The 23067-nt window shown below is 42.1% G+C and overlaps 2 protein-coding genes across 2 annotated transcripts in view; one reads left to right on the plus strand and one right to left on the minus strand.

Annotated features, from left to right (window-relative positions):
• GNS (glucosamine (N-acetyl)-6-sulfatase) overlaps positions 1 to 3075 on the minus strand; it is a 55200-nt gene extending 52125 nt beyond the window's left edge. The window contains exon 1 of the mRNA XM_007082215.3: positions 2694 to 3075. Coding sequence (XP_007082277.1) covers positions 2694 to 2894 — 201 coding nt within the window. The 5' untranslated portion in view covers positions 2895 to 3075. The remainder of the gene's footprint in view (positions 1 to 2693) is intronic.
• Positions 3076 to 16487: 13412 nt separating this feature from the next.
• Positions 16488 to 23067, plus strand: part of TBC1D30 (TBC1 domain family member 30) — an 84655-nt gene continuing 78075 nt past the window's right edge. Inside the window, exons 1-2 of the mRNA XM_042992681.1 lie at positions 16488 to 16574; positions 21018 to 21182. Of these exons, the coding sequence (XP_042848615.1) occupies positions 16553 to 16574; positions 21018 to 21182 (187 nt within the window). The 5' untranslated portion in view covers positions 16488 to 16552. The remainder of the gene's footprint in view (positions 16575 to 21017; positions 21183 to 23067) is intronic.

Consider the following 23067-nt stretch of genomic DNA (forward strand, 5'->3'; position numbering starts at 1 on the left):
TCTGTGAAGCACACTGGGTCCATCACACCATAACAACGTTCAAGCAAAATCAAGAAACAGGAACTGTTCCCAAAGCAAAACCCCCAAAGTCCCACAGATGACACCTGTAAACAAATACAGTGAAATGTTAAAGATGATGCAGAAAAGGCTATTTCAAAGACGACCAAAAGATTCTACATGAAACAACAATCACACAAATGCTATAATCCTTTGACCTGAGCTAGTCTGGTGGACTAGCTGTTTATTTTGCCAACTGTGGCCGCAATTCACAATCTTTTTTGAGTCAGAGACTTCACTATCTCCATAAAAGATAATACACAGACTTTTACGTGTAAATTAAGGATTTCCGTGACCCCACCGGTGCCCCTCAGTATCATCTAAAGAATCTCTGATCTGTGGTAGAAGTGTCTATGCTGATGTGGACATGTGGAATGGCATCTAGTAAGTCACTATTACCACACTGTTCTAGAATAGGAGAAAAATGGGGCTCTGAGATCGTAAGACACCAAATTTTGCCCCTTATTAGCTACGTGAACTTTGGCCAAGTTACTTAACCCCCTCTCAGTATTAGTTTCCTCTTATTTAAGGAAAGGATAATACCTACAGCAGAGGACTCCTGTAATGACTGAAGCACAAGTTTAATACTTCACACTCTTAACTGGCTCCAGTAGGTTTTCCAACAGTTATTGTCTTAGTGCTTTCCCTTCAAGTCCTCTTTAACAACTAGTGGTAGAATATTCTGAAAGAGGCTAAAAGAGAAGCCAGAATACTCCAGAGAGTTGGAAGCATTAAATTTGACTTGTGCCCTCCACTCCATTTTGGCTCGTCTCTCTAGTACAAACGCCTATAAAAAAGAATCTGCTACTGGTTTAGAGAAGCAAACACAACACGCTAGGGGAAAAAGAACTCAAATATATACAGACCACATCTGTGGTCCCTAAGAACTAAGACAATTCTGAACTCGTTACATTTTAGTGATAAAGTTTTGTTTTCACCAGAGATGTGAAAGCTTGACCTTTTAATTGTTTTAGTCACTATGCTATTACTAATTTTTTTATAGAGATGGCTTGCTTTTTCTAGACAAAACGTTAAAAAATTTTTTTAAATGTTTACTTACTTTGAGAGAGAAAATGCGTGCGCTCAAGAGTGAGCACAAGAAGGGCAGAGAGAGAGGGAGAAAGAGAATCCAAAGCAGGCTCGGCAATGATAGTGCAGAGCCCAATGTTGGGGCTGGATCTCAGGAAATGTGACATCATGACCTGACCCCAAATCAAGACTTGGACACTTAACCAACGGAGCCACCCAGGCGCCCCCTAGACAAAATACCTCAAGGGAATTTTGTGAGAAGACTAAGAGCAGTGGTTGAAATGGAAAGAACAAAGTAAATTCCAGGAGAGCATTTAAGTCAAGACTCTTCAATGTCAATGTGGCTGAGTGGAAACTAAAAAGGCAACGAGGCACATGTGGCAGGAAGAAGCATGGAGTCAAAATGCAAGCATCTTAAACATCAACTAGAAAAGAGTCTCATAGCTGTGGACACAGCCCCTGAGTAAGAAATAACATTTTAATCCATAACCCTTTAATATACATATAGATTGTATACTTTGCCCCATGTGCCACACCAACATTTTCTATTCTACTTTATTCCACAGGAAAGTAAAAAATGCTGGTAGCTACTCACTAAACTGATTTCACAACTCACTCATGGGTTGCAGTCAGCTGAAGGACAGTGAGGTAGGGAATTCCCACACAGTGCAAATTAGGAACCTCTTGCCTGAAGTGTTTTCATAGTCTCAACATTAAGCTGAAAGCAACAAGAGAACTGAAAGGAAGAAAAAAATAAAGCAGACCTTTAAAAAAAAAAAAAAAAAAAAAAGCCATACCCAGGATCAGAGCACTGAAGGTTTCAACTACTTAAGCGCCTTGGGAAAGCCACTCTCTGGGGCCTCCATGACTAGGGGGCTGGCTGAGTGCTCCTGAAGGTCGTAAATTCCAGATCTCTAAGATACAGAAGCAAAATGAACTCCGGGCAAGAACGAAGTCTCATGACAAAACATTTAAAATGGAACACGGACAGCAGTAGCCAATGCAGCAGCCAGGTGTTCAATCAGGCTAATTGAATTTTCTTGATTGTTGCGAGGCAAAAGGCTCCCTGAGTAGTTGACAACCTACCTACCGGATTAGTTCATCTCGGCATTGATTTTACAAATAAATATCAGGCACAGACATTGTACACAGGGACAAATTCAGAGGTGGCCTAGGTCCTTCACAGAGGAAGGACCTAGGGCTGGACTTGACCTCTGATCCTTCAAACCAAAAGAAGAGCAATAAAAGTTTGCGTGCTTTTAGCCAGCACCGGCTCCTCGGTGGCTCAGCCCATCCCTAACTGGCGTCCACATGTTCATCTTGAGCTGTAAACGCGAGCTCCGCAGCACTAAGGTCCAGACTAGAAGCTCCGTGCGGTGCGTGCAGGTGTCTACTCAAACAGACGCGAGACAGAGACGCGGGAGAAAGAGGAAATAGAGTCCTGCAAACCCTGAACTTCCGTAAGGGGTCCGGCGTGGCCAAAGCGAACCTCTCCCGGCGGGGAAAGCTGCCAGCTGAGGGAATTGGGGTGGGGACGGCGAAAGAGGGCAAGGAAACTGGGGGTCAGCCCGGGAGATGGAGGGGCGGGGCAGAAATAGAAGAGTTACCATGCCGCCGAGCACTTCGTCCTGGTCGTCGGTGAGGAGCAGCACCACATTGGGCCTCCGAGAACCCGCCGCCACCCCAGAGACCCCCAGGCAGCTGCCCAGCAGCAGCAGCAGCAGCAGCAGCAGCGCTGGGCTGCAGGAAGGCAGGTGACGGGGGTTGTCCCGCCGGGGCCCAGTTGGGGCCAGAGGCAGGAGCCACATGGCGGACACAGCGCCGGGGCAGCCCCGGGACCGAGTGGAGGGAGGCGCAGGTGTCTGAAAGGCTAGAGGAGAAGGACCTGCAGGAAGAAAGGGATTGCACGGGAAAGGCCCCGGGGCTGGGGTCAGGCGTTTTCTCCCCTAGCACGATCACGTGAGCCGGGGACTGGAGGCGGAGCACACCGAGCAATCACGTGAAGAGCGCTAGGGTGGGACTGCGGGCGGAAGGGGAGGGAGGACGGACCACCCGGCCGGAAACCGGAAGTGGGCGAAAAAAAGGTCCGAGAGCTGGACCTGGACTTGTTTCATTCTCAGGCTGGGGTTGGGTTCTCGGGGGACGTGAAGCTTAATGGTTGGTGTAAGGTTTAAAATGGAGAGAAGATAAGATGGAATGGAGGAGAGAATCAGCTCACAGTAAGCGATTAAGAGAAGGGAGAAATGTACCTACCGCATAGTAAGATCAGCTGGTGGGCGAAGTCGGCTCTGTCATATTTAATCTCCGAGTCCACACTCACTGATGGCCTTATAGTTAATCATTTCTAATTTTCTCTACCACCCACCTACTAAATTTGGAGCTGGATACCAGATTAGCATTCTTAATTTCAAGCCTCGGCTGATAACATGATTTCAAACAAGCAAACGATTTAGAGATATCCTGACAGCCTAATGTTCCTTGGTGAATTTTTTAATATTTACCCTAATAGTCTTCGGTGAATTTTTGAAAGCCGTCTTAGAGGTTGTTGGAGGATATGCATATTGAACAAAAACAAAACCCCTGAAACAGTCACCCAACCACATTAAGTAATGTTTGGGGGAACAAATTCCATGAAACTAGGACTATAAATATTTCTGTGGTAGCTCTAGAACAGTTTTATCTCAACTCTCTGTTGAAGTCTATAAAAACAGAATTATCCCTGGCAGGGTGAAGGGTCAAGGCTTATTTCCAATTCAGAACAACAACTAGTACCTCCTGGCTCCTAACAAAGTGTATTTTCTCTAAGTACTATCCTATTGTGAGGTAAAAATAATTGTGGAAATACATCGAAATGTCACATGTACAACTATAAGATTTATGCAAAAGGAAGTGTTGCCTTTTTTTGTTTTTTTTTTTTAAATAGATTTACAGAAGGCAAGAGAATCTTTACAAAGTGAAGTAAAGTTCCACTGCAAGAAAAATTATGCTGGGCATCTGGTCAGAGTAGTTCCCAGATGGCCATGGTACTGGGTAACAGCCTCAAGCTGGGCTCATTTTGCAAGCTGGTGGAATAACTCCTAGGAAATCAAAGACTTCCAGGAAGACTTCTGGCACAAAAAAAGAACCTGCTTCCATGCCCCAAATTGTAAGATTATATCACTGTTCTTATTTCAAGGCTAGATTATAAAGTATGATGGTAGACACTTTACAATTAGGTGCCAACTTTATTCCAAATGCTAGGCATCTGGAACTTGCAATCTAGTTGCAGAGAGATATACAATCTAATAATCACAGAAGTGTATTATTACAAATAAGGAGACGTTTTGTGAAGGAAAAGTAAAAAGTGCAATGAGCATTTAAGGAGGTAGGGGGCTGACCGAATTTATGATAGGCTAAGGAAGTAAACTTCCAGTGTCCATGTGAAGTTTAAATAGGAGATGACTTGTTAATGGAATGGTTCGGTGGTAGAATGTCTCCTAGGCACAGTACAGTATGTGCAAAGGTCCTGAGGTGGTGCATTCAAAGAACTAAAAGATGCCAGTGTAGTTGGAGCAGAGGGAGAGAAGGAGAGGGAGAGGTAGACAGGACCCAGATCCTATGTGAAGGATTTTGGTATTCATCTAAAGCTAATGGGAAATCACTGGAAGAATAGGGGAGAAAAAATATATATGAATTTTATAAGATCCTTTATGCTGTGGCATGGTGTACAGATTAGAAGAGGGCAAGAATGGATAAAGGTCAATTAGGTGGAGAGATGATGATAACAGGAACAAATCAGATTTTGTGGGGCATGAAGCTTATATGTATACAAGTTGGCAAGGGTGGCTTCTTAAAAAGAATAATAGTTACAAATACAAAATTAGGTACAAAGTGAATATTTTTTTAGGCTAAGAAAGAAATACCAGTATTATCAATTTTTAAAAGTTGAAAAATATTGCAAATTACAAATGCAAAATTTTAAAACAGTATTTTTTATTAAAATTTTTTGATGTTTCTTTATTTTTGAGAGAGAGAGACACGGACACTCAGAATCTGAAGCAGGCTCCAGGCTCTGAGCTGTCAGCACAGAGCCCGATGCAGGGCTCACACTCACAATAAAAAATATTTTTATTAGTGAACTGCCAGATACATCTCTCCATGTTTTTTTCCCCTACATTTTATGGCTATGTACACTTCAATCATCTTTTATATGACGGTGGCTTTGTAATACTCTATAGAGAGAATAGGAAGATAATTTAGTCTTTTCTCTGGTATAGTTGATCAGTATTTGATTTTTATTACTGATAGTTCAGAAGAATTTTTTTTTCATCCTCGCAGTTCATTGTTGGTTATACACACACATACACGATCACACACACTTACTATAATCATGTATTATGAGTTTATGTTGTCTTCATTTATGTCAACTTGAGGTCAAATCAGAAATTTAAATATTTTTAATGAGCTTATATGATTTTCTTCACAAATTGATTATCAAAAAAATTCACGGGCCTGTTTATTACTTTCATTTGCAATTTATCTCTTCATTTTAGACAATTACTGTCTTTGTTATCTGAAAAAAATTAGTACTATTTACTTCTCAATGTCAAGATAATTTCTTTTGATTTTCTCACTCATCTTTACCACTTTAATTTCATATTTATTAATTTTTTACCCTCAATTTTATATCAGTACTTTAGTAAAATAAATTTACGAATGACCTGAGAAGGTGCCCACTATGTACATCCACATCAGGAGTTTGTAATTTATTACATCTTTAATTGAAATGTTCCAAAGTGTCTTTCTAAATTGTAGTTAAAAATGTTATATTTGGGTTTTGTCAACTGTTGAATAAGTTCTTACATCTCATTTGTGTTTTGGTTTGTCTTTTGAGTCATTGAAAATATATTTTAGAGTCCTTAAATTTTCTTTGAGCCTGTGTTGCAAGGCTTGAACACTTTTATAATGGGCAGACCATTTCATTATAGTTAGATGCTTTAAGGAAAAATCCAACTTGGCATATATGTTTAAAAGATCAAGAAAAAAAGACTCCATATAGTAGTCGAACCTGAAAGTAAGATACACAACAGTCTCAGATTCTTGAAGTAGTTAACCTCAGATGCTTTGAGGCAGCCTTGCCTCTAACAAAATCAAGGTAGTGATTTGTGCATGGCTCATGTGCTGCAGTGGTTTTTAAAGAACACGCAGCCCTTTGTTCTAATCATCATAATAGCTGTGCTGACATGTGACTGTAAATGCCCAACTGCAGGTTGAAATGGCTCAAATCTTTTTTCACCTTGTTGAATAAAGTCAGACAAATGTTTTCAGTTGGGTGAAAAAGTTAAAAATTGCTAATAGGAGTTCCTATTAGAGGAGTAATCCACAATAATTGACAACTGATCAGTTTGTCACATCCAGAATAGAATGTATAATGTTATTATTTGGTGTCTGGTTATATATTTGACTTACCACTCTTTAAAACATTTCCCCATCATTTAAATTAATTTGTCATAAATTGTCTTGGTAAAATAAGTCACTTTTTATTTATTTTTTAATGTTTATTTTTGAAAGAGAGAGAGAGAGATGCACAGAATGTGAGCGGGGGAGGAACAGAGAGAGAGGAGACACAGAATCCGAAGCAGGCTTCAGGCTCTGAGCTGTCAGCACGGAGCCCGATGCGGAGCTTGAACTCACAGACCGTGAGATCATGACCTGAGCTGAAGTCAGACGCTTAACCGACGGAGCCACCAAGGTGCCCCAATAGGTCACTTTTTAAAATGTTATCATTTTTTCCTAGACCTTAAGCAAAAATGGATTACACCCAGCTATTATTTGAAAAGTTCCCATGAAACTTCCATTATGACAACACTACTTTTTATCATGACCTTTGAAGTAAAAATATCTTTCACTTACATATTTGACAACCTTAAGATCTCCATCTCAGACCATGATGGAGTAATAGGGCTGGACTAACGTTCTTGCTGTAAACCACCAGAAAACAGGACCAAGTGTATATTTTTGCACAACGGACAACAGGCAGTGCAGGACTCTGATCCCTGTGTGAAAAGGAATCAATTAACTGCTTTCAACTTGGAGGCACATTCTGAACCCGGGAGCCAGAGAGAGTGTTCCGTGTAGAAAGAAGATGAGTTGAGGGGACAGAGATGAAGTTTGGGGGAGGATGAGGTACTTGGAAGTTGCGGGGCAGAGTTCCAAAGAGAAGGAAAAGCTCCATCAATCTGCACAGATTTCCTTTTGAGGTTTTGTTGAATACTAAGATGTGAATGTGTAGGGTGGAAGGCATCATAAGATAAGGCAACGAATAACCAAAAACATGTAAGAATTCTCAGTGGAAATATCTGAGATTCAACTAGCCAGAAGAGTCTTCCTTGATCACTGGGGGTATTCAGTAGAGAACGCAAAAAAGTCATACCTTAGTAGTGGGGCTAAATTACCATGAGTGAAAAATATTGTACACCTGCAATGACAAAGTTTAAATACAAGTCTCAAAATATGAAGCTGATCTGCAAGAACCTTAACTTGCCTGCCAGAAGAAGGACACACACACTTGAAAAGAAAACTGCAAAATCCAGATACTCAACAATATGAAATTCATAATGTCCTGCATCCAGTAATAAAAAATTACTACACAGGATCCCAAATAGGAAAATGTGACTGATAACCAGGGAAAAATCAGTCAACGGAAACGTAATAAATGACACAGATGAAGTAATTAACAGGTCCGGGATTTTAAAACCCCTCTTATAACGATATGTCATAGTTGAAACAGATCTAGACCATCTGGGCACCCTGCAGAATATCATATCTGTCTGCTGCACCCATGACATACTGATCAGGCAGGGTGAACAAGAGGCAGCTAACAGGCTGCCATCTTTGATATGACGCATGTGCTCTCGGGAGTGGGTGACGGACCCTATGAAAATTCGGGGACTTGTCCCTTCGGTAAAGGATTGTAGGGGTCCAGGGGTGTATCAGGGTCATGGTCTCCGAGGCAAAAACAAATTGCTGCATCTTGCTTTTGTTATTACAAAGAAGGAAGCCCAGTGCTCATTCTACCTTTCTGTATTCTGTATGCAACCTATTCTACCTATGCATACTGCCTCAGCTGTATACTGCGTGACGCTGAGTGACGTGGAAGGCTGCCAGCTTTGAGTGGGGCCTGGAGCAGACAAGCACGCTACAGCAGACAGGGCTGGCTACGTTGTAATCTGTGGGGCCCAGGGTGAAGTAATGCAGAAAAAAAGTGCCACGAAATGTACTAAAGTATAAAGCCTTTCATTTTAAAAATACTGTATTACTGGGGCACCTGGGTGGCTCAGTTAGTGAAGTGCCTGACTCTTGATTTCAGTTCAGGTCATGATCTCATGGTTCGTGGGTTTGAGCCCCACGTTGGGCTCCCCATTGACAGCAAGAGGCCTCCTTGGGACTCTCTCTGTCTCTCTGTCTTGCTCTCTCTGCCCCTCTCCCGCTCACATGAGCACATGTTCTCTCTCTCTCTTAAATAAACTTTATAAAAAAAATCTTGTATTTACTAACAAGATGCAGTGGGGGTTCTAGTGATACTTGAGTAACACCATAATCTTACAAACTGCAATTAATATTTTTGGCATTATAATTTATATATCCTATAAATAACATTTTATTAACGTGATACCTTGACTGCTAATATGATTTTTCTGGCTTGCTTTCCTGCAAATTCATTTCTTAGGCCATCAAAATGTATACTTTTAGTAACTTCATTTTCATTTGATACAATTGAATGCAATGTCATTTGCTCTCAGCAAATGCATGATTGCAAATAATTGTTAATAATTTTTAATTTTTTTTAAACATTTTTATTTATTTTTGAGACAGGGAGAGACAGAGCATGAACAGGGGAGGGTCAGAGAGAGGGAGACACAGAATCTGAAACAGGCTCCAGGCTCTGAGCTGTCAGCACAGAGCCCGACGCGGGGCTCCCAACTCACGGACTGTGAGATCATGACCTGAGCCGAAGTCGGCCGCTTAACGGACTGAGCCACCCAGGCGCCCCAATAATTTTTAATTTTAAGGAGGCTCTTTCTTCCAACATAACTATTACTGAAGCTGTTAATGGTATTTTATAGGCTGCATAACAAAGGGATAAATTATTGATAGATTATTTCAAAATAGAAAGTTTGTCATGTGGAACTGACAATTCTTGTGGACTAATTTTTCTAAAACATTTAAATCTTATAGATCAGTTTTATTTAGATATTAATTTAATTGTAAATGTAAGCCAAAAATTATTGTGATTTTGCAGTTGTAAAATTGTTACTGGTATAATAGTTACACTGTAATGTTTCCTTTGATATTTCCTATAACTTGTGGAAGGTGTACAAGAAACCTCCAGCAGCTTCAAACTTTAAAATATTTTTTAACGTTTTATTATATATTTTTTGAGAGATAGAGCACGAGCAGGGGATGGGCAGAGAGAGAGGGAGACAAAGAATCAGAAGCAGGCTCCAGGCTCCAGGCTGTCAGCACAGAGCCTGATGTGGGGCTAGAACCCATGAACCATGAGATCATGACCTGAGCTGAAGTTAGATGCTCAACCGACTGAGCCAACCAGGTGCCCCAGCTTCAGACTTTTATATACAGCAATTCAAGGTGCCTGTCTATTCATTCTATCACAGCATCTTCAATTACAAGGCAAAATTACTTTTAAATTCTTTTCATCATTAATAATTGGTTCATCTGGACTTTCACACGAAAATGGTGTTATTTTCTATTTGTAAGCTTGTGGATATTTGTTTTGCCATGTTGCAGAAGTTTTCTAAAGTCTGAAGAATTCTAAACTCTTAATTCTAATAATTCAATGAATTCTCTGATTTGTTTTATTACGATGTTCACATGTGTGCTTTTATTTCATAATAATTTACTGGCAAAATGTATTGCCTGAAAGCAAGCAGTTCCCATCCTAGCTCTCAAATATTTGTGCAAATACCACAAAGATGGGATCTGGGGAGCAGATGGGGATCCCCACAACAGGTCCCAGCCTTGGCCTTGTGTAGAGCCTCTTTCCCTTCCTGCTGCTGTTGCCACCACTGCTGCTTCTCCACTGTTCTCTCTGCTGTTGCTGCCTCCAGTTTGGGCTGTGGTCTTTTTCTGACCCCTCTGGGGCCTGAGACTCCCTGGACCGCCCTGAGGCATTCCCTGTGACCATTGCTTTGTGCCTGGCTGCTGCTTGTGGCATTCTTTGTCCTGGTTTATCTCTTCTGCTTATGCATGTCCCATTGCACTTTATTTTCAAAACACAAGTTCAAAGATAAAATTGTTAGTAATTTCAAGGTGGTGACCACAAAGCATCAGGCCAGGTGTGGGTACCTTCTCAGAATGATGCTCTGTGCAACTACAGGGTTCACATCTTAAAGTCTGTCCTGGTGGCAGATCCAGCCTGTGACGCATGTAAGCCTTCTGCTTGGGCCATACACTCTGGCAGACCCTATGGTATTCCGGGTGCAGGGATGAGAAAAGATGCAATGTGGAACAAGCCCCAGTGGGAAAATGTTATCTGCAGCAGGATTACGCATCTTTTGAAAAATAACTCCCGGTGTACTGAGCCCTGATAGAGATGGAACTCTTGGCCATGAGACACGGAATGACCATGCGTCCTGTACTGTCCACGATGAGTTGGGTCCTCTTGGATCTACCAAGATGAAGTTGGTTAGGATCAGCAGTAATTTCACATAAGATGAAATATTACCTCTGGAACCAAGCATGAGCAAGACTGGAGGGAATAAACAAGTGCATGAGTAGGTAGCCCAGACTCTCAGATCGCTCAGCAGGGTTACTGGAGTACCCCTCTCTCAGCTCAGACCTCAGGTACTGTATGACCAGCCAAAGGAGGAGGAGAAAGTCAGAGCCTGGTTTATGGATAGAACAGCTTGGTACATTGATGCAAGGTGGAAATGGATGATGAGTTGCAGCCTCACTTGGGGCTGGCCTTGAACGACAGTGGTAAGAGAAAACCATCCTAAATGGGCACGGCTTTGGTGCACCTGACCATCCAGGTTGTGTGGCAAGGGAAGTGGTCTGACATTACAATAGTATATGCATTCATCGGTAGTGGTGAATGGCCTTGGCTGGTCCCGTCGTGGGTATGGAAGGAAAATGACTGGAAGATTGTAGATAGGGAGGTCTGAGGTAGAGGCAAAAGCATGGACATCCAGGAACAGGCACAAAGTGTGATCATCTTTGTGTGACATGTTTATGCCCACCAGAAAGCACTCACTATGGAAGAGGCACTAAACAACGAATTATACAAAATAGCTTGGTCATTTTAGGTTAACCACCCTTTGTCAGTGGCCACCTAAACGCTGGCATGGTAGGCACCTCACGCTCAAAGAATGTCACGTGATTACAGGTGGGCTAGCAGAAGTTTGGCTCCCAGCTGATACGCATTGAGCAATCACAGTTTTTTACTATTATGAAGAAAAAGTTATGTTCTGTCACTTGGAAATCTAGTGTAACAATCCTTAGTTAAACAGTAAGATGAGATCTCCAAAGTTCCTCTTAACACGAAATTTCATGACTTAAATGTCATTCATAATTAATAGCCCTTATTTTTAAATGTTTATTTCTGAGAGAGAGGGCGTGTGCACGCAGGGGAGGTGCAGAGAGAAGGGGACAGAGGATCTGAAGTGGGCTCTGTGCTGACAGCAGAGAGGCCAACACGGGGCTTGAACCCTTGAACGGTGAGATCATGACTTGAGCCAAACGAACGAAGTCTGACTTAACCAACTGAGCCACTCAGGCTCCCCTAATAGCCCTTGTTTATTGGCTAACTACTATGTATCACTATGTATTTCCTAAGGTCTATCTAAGGCTTGATGGTTTTTAAAAGTAATAAAATCTCTTTTTAACCTGGCATCCCAGCTTTTTGGATTGAAAACTATGAGTCTTCCGCATGTCTAGTTATTAAACTGAAAACGGAGATTATTGTAGTCCAAGCATATAAATAAATTGTAATCAGCAAAAATAAAGAGCAAAAATGAGCTTCCATGAGCAGAAGCTGAAACCAAGCCATGACTTTTTGAATTTCTCTTATGCCTGGGAATGAGAAATCCCGGAAGGATTAGAGTAAAAGATTCAATGCTAGATATTAGAAATCAGCCATTCTGAGCATAATCAAAGCTTTCATCATAGCAATTCATTATTTATGTGTGTGTCTTAACATGCTGAAAAAATTATCAAATTATCAAAAATGTTGAGAGTCTTGTTAAGGTAGTTTTTTTTTTTTTTTTAGTTACCTTTAATGTTTATTCATTTTTGGTGTAGAGGGACAGAGTGCAAACAGAGGAGAGGCAGAGAGAGGGAGACACAGAATCCAAAGCACACTCCAGGCTCTGAGTTGTCAGTACAAAGCCCTACTCGGGCTCAAACCCACAAACCATGAGATCATGACCTGAGCTGAAGTCGGACTCAACTGAGTGAGCCACCCAGGAGCCTCTTGTTAGGGTAGTTTTTTTTTTTTTTTAATTTTTTTTTTTTTAACGTTTATTTATTTTTGAGACAGAGAGAGACAGAGCATGAACGGGGGAGGGTCAGAGAGAGGGAGACACAGAATCTGAAACGGGCTCCAGGCTCTGGGCGGTCAGCACAGAGCCCGACGCAGGGCTCGAACTCACGGACCGTGAGATCATGACCTGAGCCGAAGTTGGCCGCTTAACCGACTGAGCCACCCAGGCGCCCCTTGTTAGGGTAGTTTTAAGTGACAGGTATCAGAAGGTTATTGGCAAGACCCCAGTGCCTGTTTGGAAATTGTAAACGTTCACAGCCTGTAGTTTGCACACTAGATTTCCGTAAATTGTATTCTATAAATTGTAGTAAATTGTACTCAATATAGGTGCTCTTAGATCCTTGTAAATATAATGTATCACTAGACCTTATATCTGGCATAAAGTAGTTAGTATAATTATTTAAATATTGAAACTAAGTTTCCAAATAAGTTAAAATACTGATTATCAGTAGCATGATTAACCATAGTAAACTTAATTTTAGCTATTACCTTTAGTCATGATCAGTTTGAAATCATATTCTGTGAGACCAATAGTTCTCTCTTACCTCCAATTAGAAGGCTTCAGAGCTTCAGGGAACTCACCTAGGGACTTCCAGTCACCAGGCAGCAGTAATATAAGGTCCAAAAATGGGCTGCTCTATGCTAACACCACTTCTAAGATTCTTTTTAATGAGACTCTCTTTTTTTTAGGAAAGCAGGTAATTTGTTGGTCTTCTGTCTAGTTTGATGAGCATACATCCATGAACAAAATTAGACAAAAATTCCTGCCTTCAGGAGCTTACATTTTCCTGGCAGAAGACAGATGACAAAATAAGTCATTAGGTGATATGGTAAGTCGGAAGATGGAGCATATTATGGAAAAAAGAGAACAAGGAGGGGGAATAAGGGAATGGTGGAGGGTGGGGAGCCACAGTTTCAAATAGAGTGGTTAGACCCACTGAGAAGATGATGTTTAAGCAGAGACTTGACCTTGGTGAGGTAAGAGTCCTGTGGGTATCTGGGGGGATGATCATTCTAACAAGTGCAAGGGACTTGAATCTATTTTCCTTGTTAGCTTTTATTTTGCCAATTTCCTCTCCTAGTGTGGTTTGGTACTGACAGGAAATGAGAAATAATTTTGAAGTTCTGAATAATTTAGAAATGTTGACTGTCAATGACCTATTGTGTTTACTGGTTTCTTTCCCCATCTCCTTCAAGCTCACTTTGAGTTTCTTCATCCGTAAGTCCTGATAGAGATACCTAACATGAGGTTCTGAAGACTGGTAACCACATTTCTTACTGGATGGAGATAGAGAAAGGGTTGGGGAGTCAAATAAGAAAAGAGATCCAATTTCATTGTTTCCCGTTACTGAAAGTCCTGCGTGTTGCAAACTTTGGCATATGAAAGAAGCTCCCAGCTAAGCGTCTGACTCTTGATTTCGGCTCAGAGGGTCATGATCTCACTGTTGGTGAGATTGAGCCCTTCGTCAGGCTCTGTGATGACAACTTGAAACCTGCTTGGGATTCTCTCTCTCTCTCTCTCTCTCTCTCTCTCTCTGTGCCCCTCCTCTGCTCACTCTGTCTCTCTCTCAAAAGTAAATAAACATTGGTTGATGGGGGGTGGGAGGGAGGGGAGGGTGGGTGATGGGTATTGAGGAGGGCACCTTTTGGGATGAGCACTGGGTGTTGTATGGAAACCAATTTGACAATTCCATATATTGAAAAAAAGTAAACATTAAAAACAAAATTTTAAAAAAAGCTCAAAAGACTAAACAACAAAGTAATAATTTCATTTTTCTATTTAATACATTTTATAATTCAATGGGCATAGTAGTAAATACAGTTGTAAAACCACAACATGATGTTTCTAGTCTTTTTAAAAATTCTGGATACCTAAGGAGAAAAGTCGTTAAAAGTTTGCTTTTCTTACAGTAACTCCAAATTTCAAAAAGGGCCCTATTGCCCTCACTCTGTGTTTACAAGCATTGTGGTGGTGGTGGTGACCAGAGGCCTCAGGTTTCTACCTGTAGGGTCAGACTCTATTATGAAAGTGCCATGAAAAGTAAAACGTGTGCTGAACAAACATGAAGCCCCACCATTGTTCACTAGGTGCATTGTGGCTGCTTTTAGAAATACGGCAAATATTTAATAGCTCTAGGGCTTACACAAATACATGTTTGTCCATTAATGAAAATCCATAATGGAGTCCATAATGGAATATGTATTCATCCATAATGAAAGCCAGACACTTTAAGCATTAAGGGAAGTTCACTTTATTCTTTGTGAATGGGCAGTTATTTAGTCCCTCTGTGCCTCAGCTCCTCACCTGAAAAGTGAGGCTATATATAGCACTTACCTTTTAAACTCTGTATGGTGAGGGATGTTAGTTCATTAGACTTATCCTTGTGGTCATTCTGAAATATACTCAAATATCAAAACCATATGTTGGACACCTGAAACTAACTTAATTTTAAGTCAATTATACCTCAAAAAAAAAAAAGTCCCACAATATTTACCTGCTTTATAGGGTTAAAGTGAGAATTAAATGGGATAGTTCGTGCAAAGAATTAAGAACAGGATTTGGCACACACAAAAAGCCGTCAAAAACGTTGAGAATTACTACTAAATTCACAAAAATACATGCCGTGGAGGGGCATCTCAGGGTTCTTCCACTGGGGTCTAATGTAAAGATACATCTCTCAGAATATTACCGTCAGCTTTTGATTTCACTGTCAGAATCAGCCATATCAATTCACTGGTGCGGTCATCTCACGGACATTTATTAAAGCCCTCATTCTCTGTTAGGTTTTGTGCCTGGGAATTAGTTGATCTTAATCTAGCACTTGACTTTTTCACTGAAGGATGAAAGTTCCCAGCGTTATTAAATCTCCAGCATAAGCCAAGTCTTCAGAAAGGTTATTGTCAGAAACTAAGAGCGCCTTGAAAGGCGCCCGGATCAGGTGGGACGGTGGGAAGGGCTGGGCACTGTGCCTTGAGTACGCGAAGAAGGGAGCTCCTGGCCTCGGCCTATTGACTGGCGTCGAGAACTCTCCCCCGCAGGATTTCTAGCAGGTGGCTGACTAGGAGGCAAGAATTGCCCCCTTTTTGAGTTAAATCACGTGCTTAAAAGTAAAGGTGGGGGCTGCCAGAGGGCCCTTCCCCCTCCGGCTGAAGGCTTCGTCCTGATGCGTTCTGGCCACATCCTCCTAGACGCGGATCAGATAGCGTTCCCAGGGGAAGTGGGGCCTCACCTGCTGCAGGTGTCCCCAGGTGGTTCAGAGGCGTGGCCGTATGCCCCCCAGCCCCCCGCCCCGCTCGTCCCGGTTCGGAGCTGCGGGGCGGCGGCTCGCGTGCCCGCCGAGGGGAGGTCAGGAGCCTCGGGGATCTGGGGCCCGCTGGCGCGGCGCCCGGCCCAGGGCACCCCCGGCGGCCGTGAGGCCGCGCCTCCTCCCGGAACTGGCCGGCGCGGCCGGGCGGGAGGAGAGGCGGGAGCCGGGCTTTCGCGCACCGCGGGCCATGGAGGTCCTTCCCACGGGCGGGGGCCGGACGGGGCGCCCGGAGCCCGAGGCAGGGCGGGAGGACGCGGCGGAGGAAGCGGTTGTCGGTGCTCCCCGGTCTGTGTGCCTGCGCGGGGCCCCCCCGGCGGAGCAGCCTCGAGGCTCCCGGGACTCCTGGGAGGCCGAGGAGGACCCGGAGCCCGGCGAGCCGCGGGGCGGCAGGACGAGCCGCACGGCGTCCCTGGTGAGCGGCCTGCTCACCGAGCTGTACAGCTGCACTGAGGAGGAGGAGGCGGCGGGCGGGAGCCGGGGGCTCGGGGGTCGCCCACGGCGCCGCGACAGCCTCGACAGCTCCACGGAGGCCTCCGGCTCCGACGTGTTCCTGGGCGGCCGCGGCGGCGACTCCCGGGTGCTGCAGGAGCTGCAGGAGCGGCCGAGCCAGCGGCACCAGATGCAGTACCTGCGGCAGAAAGGTGAGCTTCGGGGGCTTCGGGGGCTTCGGGGGCTTCGGGGACGGGCCGCAGGGCACCCCGCCGCGTCCGCCGGCGCTCCCGCGCTCACCTGGGCACCCCTGGCTGAGCCGCGCGGCGCTCCGATATTACGGTTGGGGCGGCTCCTTTGACCTGCGGCTAGTGGCCGCGGTGTCACTGGTTCGTGGCTAAACTCAGTTCTTACTGTGCCCCCGCCCGCATCCCTCTCGAGCTGCTCAGTGGAACCTCAGTTGTTGGGGTTGTAGCGGGTGGTACAGTTGTTGGGGGTGGTAGCGGCGGGTCTCCGCTCCTCTGCGCGCACCGTGTTTGCAGGAGCCCCGAAGGGACAGGCAGCCCACCTTCTAATTGCACCTGAACAGCTCTTTCGACTGTTGGGAGTTTCTGGTACGCGTAGCACAAGTTGCCTAGGGGGCGCCGAGAGAAGACCGGCGACTCCTGGGCCTGATTTTTTTTTTTTTTTTTTTTTTTTTTTAAATTTCTCCTAATCCGCCCTCCCTGGCCACACCACTAGGATAGTGTTTAACTAGTGAGGCAGAATAATTCGATAATGCAGTTTCTAAGCAGAGCGGATGAATTCCATTTCTGCCAGCCAGTCTGGTTTCAGGAAGCTCACTCGGCGGCGGATTAGTGGAGGGCCCTACGCTGTTGGCTTTAGCACAGGGTTTGACTGCTGGTACCTTCGATTTGAAAATGGACGTGGCTTTTGGGGAGTGGCGGGGGGGAGGCTAATTTGGTGTTTCTTTTGTTATCAGACCCTGATGCTCACGTCCTGAGGTTCCCCCCCACCCCCGCCTTAACTGTTCATAATAGCTTGCCTTTCAGGCACTGTTATTACAGATGTCTTTTTCATAGATGTATCAAGACCTCAATTTATATAATAAAGTGAGGTGTGGAAAACAGATGCTAAGCCGCCATAACATATCTTGAATTAGTGTCCTTGTGCTAAATTACCAGGAGAGGAAGGAAGGAGAGAATACTATTGAATGGTCTCCTGTCTCCTAATTGTAAGTCTAGCTGGTGCCAGGTGGGGGAAAAAAAATAAATAACAGAAAAGGAATAAATCTGTCTGCTTTCTCGAATCTGTGTTGAAAGTTGAAAGCTGTTTGCTTTCAACTTCCTCCTTTGGCTTCCTAGCAAAGGTTTTTTTCTCAGCTGATTGTTACAAATGGCTTCTGCCTTCCTCCCCCTGCCTGGGACTTTACCTGGAGTAGTGCCATTTAATTTTACACAGTTTTTTGGCTGTTCTCGGAGTGTTTATGCCAGAGAGTTCCGTGGGGGCAATAGGTCTTTCCGAATCCAACAAAATCAACTTTGAAGAATTATGATTTGCCTTTCTGTCTTTTACAAGGCCGTTCACTTTTCATTACTGAGCAAATTTGGGGGGTTGGCAATTTCCTCGTGGAAGAGGAAATTTGGCAAGCTAAAGTTTAAAGTTTAAAGAGCTTTGCCTGTGGATTTCAAACCAGTGACCACTCTACTAATTCACAAGATCTCCAAGATTCTGTTTTTCCCAAGTCTCAGCCTTATTGCATAGTTGCCTGCTAACCTTTTCTTTCCTTTGAATCGACTCTGTTAAGATGAACAAAAGTGCCATATTATAATAATCTTATACGCACCCACACGCACCCCCTTTATTGATGAGTATCATTAGAATATTAAGAATAAACAGGTGGAAGCACGTGGAAACAGCTGTCTGCATAAATAATTTTACAGCTTATTAGATTACTTGATTTTGTTTCAAGATCAAAAAATGTCCCTCCTATCATAATGCTTTGTAGATAACCTCTTACTCTATTAGGATTTTTGCTGTAGCACCTATTTAGGTGTTTGGCGTGTGTGGGTCCTTTACGTGAAGCATCAGAATGGTTTCTCAGGAAATCTTGGCTCCCTTCTTGGTATTTTCATAAAGGAGGTGAACTTTGGAGTCAGAGTGCTTGAATCGATATCCTGCCACTGTTCATTACTCGCTGTGTGACCTTGGGCAAGCTATTTAACCTTTCTGTGTCTTATTTTTCTCACTTACAAATATGGATAATAATAACACCTACCTCCCAGAGAGGACTGTGGTGATAATTACGTAAGTTAATGTGTGTGTAAAATGCTCAACAAAGTTTAGATACTATTTTTATCAACATACACACTGGAATTTCTTAGAGAGGAAATTGTCCGCTGCTTGTCAGTTGGTCTTTTCCTCATTTACTTAACAGCAAAAGTGGCTGATGCTGTGGGGCATGCAAAGATAAAGGAGACCTTATTATTCCTGTCTTCAGGATGCTTTATCAGCAGATATTGCTGTAGAAGACATTTCTAAACTCTGAAGATTTTTCCCATGTTGGATAATACACATAGTTCAGAGCATCACAGAGCTGTGGATACCTTAAGAGTCCCTGAAAATGACTCTTTGTTGGAAGGAAACTATAATGTAAAACAAAAAACAACTATAATGTAAATGCAAGATAATGATATTCCTACCCTTTCTGTTTCTGGAAGGAAAAATTTTAAACATTCAAAGAAAGGCTCTTTGCTCTGTGGAAGGGATCTAGGGACGAAGAGCCCCCTGGTCTCCTCTTTTAGCTTGTTTCCATATTTACTTTTCCTTAGAACACGAATGTTATCATTTAACCTAAATGTGTTCTTTTCCTTATGTGCCACCAAGTTTGAACTCAAGGTAAGAGAAATGGCCTTTGTTCTCTTCTTCAGAGTAACCCCTTATTCTTATTTTAGTGCTATTTATATTGATGTTTATAAAGACTGTTCACATTTCTTTCTCAAAATAGTCTTGTATGCTAAACATAATTTGAGCCTGGGAGTACTACCTTGCCTAAGATCACAAAGATGGTTGGTTGGTCCAAAGGGAGTTCTTTTCAAGGTCTAATACATTGTCCATGATGTGGCTAAACATGATTGCTGTTAAAGGTCCACCTTGTACTTCTGTTATACAGACCCCCAAAGTTCTTTTTCTTTGACCTCTGGATTTTTTTTTTTTTTTTTTTTTTTTTTTTTTTTTTTTTTTTTTTTAGCTTTTGAATACTTCTTTTGTTCTCTTTGGATCCTCTCTAGTTTCTCAAAGTCCCTTTAAAAATGAATAGACCCAAATCCCACACAGGATCTCTAATGAGGGCCTAGCCAATTCAGAGTTGCATGGAAGCAACTTGCCTGACTGGCAGACCACACTCCAGTGACTAATGATAATACCAAGTGTGACAGACGAAACTCCCAAATTGTAATGATTATTCATATAAAGATTGCTGATAGTTCCGATTCCCAAGTCTTTTTTCATTTGTGGAAAAACAGCTGTTGGGAATATTAATTTTATGAATGTAAAATTATCCTTAATTTATCTGTGTAAAGGAAATGTATCTTCTATCATATTTGAAAAACTACTGAGTTTCTAAAGTGAAATATTGTACCTAATAATCAAGCTATTGGAAGACTGTATATTTAAAACCAAACCAATATTGCTATATTCATCTACGTTAGAAAATGTGGTTATATTATTTGCTTTTAACGGATCATTTACAAAGGTGAGTGCTTTTAAAAACGTTTGTTATCAGGGGACGTCTGAGTGGCTCAGTTGGTTAAGCCTCCCACTTCTGGTTTCAGCCCCAGGCGTGATCTCAGTTTTGTGAGTTTGAGTCCCACCTCAGGCTCCATGCTGGCAGTGCGGACCTGCTTGGGATTCTCTGTCTCCCTCCCTCTCTCTGCCCCTCCCCAGCTCATTCTGTCTGTCTCTCCCTCTCTCTCCCCCAAAACAAATGAATAAACTTTAAAACAAAACCAAACGAAAACATTTGTTATCAAGGGCGCCTGGGTGACTCAGTTGGTTGAGTGTCCAGCTTCAGCTCAGGTCATCATCTCAAGGTTCATGAGTTTGAAACTCGAATTGTCGCTGCTGTCGGCTTGGAGCCCACTTCAGATCCTCTGTCCCCTTCTCTCTCTCTGCCCCTCCCCTCCCCCTACTCACACATTCTCTCTCAAAAATGAATAAACATTTATTTAAAAAAATTGTTATCAGCTGTTAGATTTACCATTGATGTAACAGATTCAAAAGGATTCTTTTCTTGTAAGCTTACCGTCTGAGCACTTTAATGATACAAAATATACATGCCAATTTTCAGGCAATGAAAGGTAAATCTGCAACCTGAGCTAAATGTGGCAAGAGTCTTTGCTTACATGTTGCAAGTAGCCTCAAAGATAAAACTTATCTTACAGTAATTATCTCACGGCCAGGGCAGGAAATGTTTGAGTGATTTATTTGATCAGAATATCTCAGCTGAACACGTGCATGTAATCCTGGGTGAGAAGCCAGAATTACTTGGTTTAAATGGATGTTCTAGATATTCGTCCTATGATTGGTGAGTGTTACATGGGAATTTGTATTCTTCTCAGGGTATTTATTTTCTTATTTTTCTTTTTCTTTGATAGACACTAATGAACTGAAGACAATTCTTCAAGAGCTAAAGCATAGAATTGGCGTACAATCTGCAAAGCTACTTCGGCAGCTGAAGCAAAAAGATAGGCTTCTGCATAAAGTACAGAGAAACTGCGATATCGTGACTGCGTGCCTGCAGGCTGTGTCCCAGAAGCGGAGTAAGTGCTGGAGTGGGGTTATCCCTTTGGCCACATGTGTCTGGAATGTTAGTGGAGCTGAGCCAATAGTTGTTGTGTTTTTGAATATATGGCAAAGTTTTAAATGGAAGCTTCTATCATCGAAACTGAGAGCTATGAACAACTCAGTTTCCTGGGATTTTTTGTTTTGTTTTTGTTTTTGTTTTTTGTTTTGTAAAAATGTATAGTACGTGTCTGATGTTACAAACTTCATTTTATTATTCTAGATTTGAAGTCGTACTTCATTTTGACCATGGTTATTTTTACCTGATGCTAAATAATGACTAAAATATTTTTAGAACTGCATCAAATAGACACAGCCTAAAAGGCCTTTGTTCTCTTCTTCTCTATGTCACTCTAAAAAGTGAATCAAACATCGGCTTTAAAAAAGGACCCTTTTATAACAGGAACTTACACTTGCTTTGAAATTTAAAAAAGACGAAATATTTTAATAAGTTAAATCTGTCTCATAGGTCATCCATTCACAGCTAAGAGCTGTGTGGTTTGTTAACTGAGTTAAAAATGTTAAATCATTGATCCTTGTTAGCTACGGGATGTAAAACCTTGTGAATTAATCTTTTAATTCTCCATGCAATAGTTTTATGTTTTATTCTGCTAACATTTCCCTATTTTTGTTTTGTATTCTTTATTAACATGCAGCACGGCAGAACAGTATATTCAGGTATGGCAAATTTAGGCACCAGTGATGTTTTGATCAAATGCCTGTGACAGGTTTTTGGGTGCATGTGAAAGTTGCTTTATTTTGTTTCTTTGTCCCACCGCATTTTATATATGAAGTGATACCTTCTAGAGTTTTGTTTTTTTTTTTTTTAATTCCAAATTAAGATGTGTTTGTTTTCATAAGACAATTTTCAGGGTTTGACTAGTTTCAGATAATAAAATTAATGGCTTAAACTTCATTCTTAGGTTTATGATAAAAAGTAAATACCATGTTTTCTTCCTCCTGTTTTATTATGTCACTGTTTGTTATCCCCAAGTTGTTATTCTTGCTGTCTCCTAAAGAAGGTTTCAACCTAATGTAAATTGAACAGAATGTTACGTAATTATCATAATGATATAATGGTCCATACAAGGAGCAGGATGTAATTGAATTGACTGATTTTGAATAGGGTTTTCTCCAGAGCTAGGCACTTGTCTGAAACAGCTAGAAAAGGACGATACGGATATAGATATACATACACATGTGTGTATATTTTATATGTGTATCTATCTACAAAAAGTTGGCATGTGTTATATTTGATATTTTTCCGTGGATTCTGATTGATTCACAAGTGTCTAGTAGAAATTCTGTTATTTTCCCTTTATTTTGAAATACCTTGATTTTTCTCTTTTCAACTGTGTTTTCATCTACCATTATTACTGTTGTACCAGACGTTAAAAGCATGAAGTGGTAAATGCATGGGGTTTGGATGTGGGAAAAAGTATAAGGGGGCGATGGAACCAGTGTTAGGAGACAGAGGGGAATGTCTGGCTGGCATAGGATCACGGGTTGATAATTACCAGGGACTGATAATCATTTAGAGTTTGAATTTACTTGACTGATAAAGGGACAGGCATTTGTGTCTTTTTAGAAAAACGTGTTCACGAGAACCTAATTCAATTGTGAATCTGAATGCAGCCTTCCTATGTATTTTAGGGTTTGTCTCTTTAAATCCAGCCACTGTTTCGTATTTCATAGAGTATGGGATTAATGCCTCTTAACCTTGGGAGTTACATTATCACCTTGGTAATAAGACTCTACTAAATGGGACAGAATGTTTTTTGTTGAATTAAGAAATGACAGTGGATCAGGGGTGCTGACTGAGCCACCCAGATGCTTAAGAGTTCTAAAGAATTTAGATCTCAC

Source organism: Panthera tigris, chromosome B4 (genome assembly GCF_018350195.1).
Source record: "Panthera tigris isolate Pti1 chromosome B4, P.tigris_Pti1_mat1.1, whole genome shotgun sequence".
Taxonomy (NCBI): Eukaryota; Metazoa; Chordata; class Mammalia; order Carnivora; family Felidae; genus Panthera; species Panthera tigris.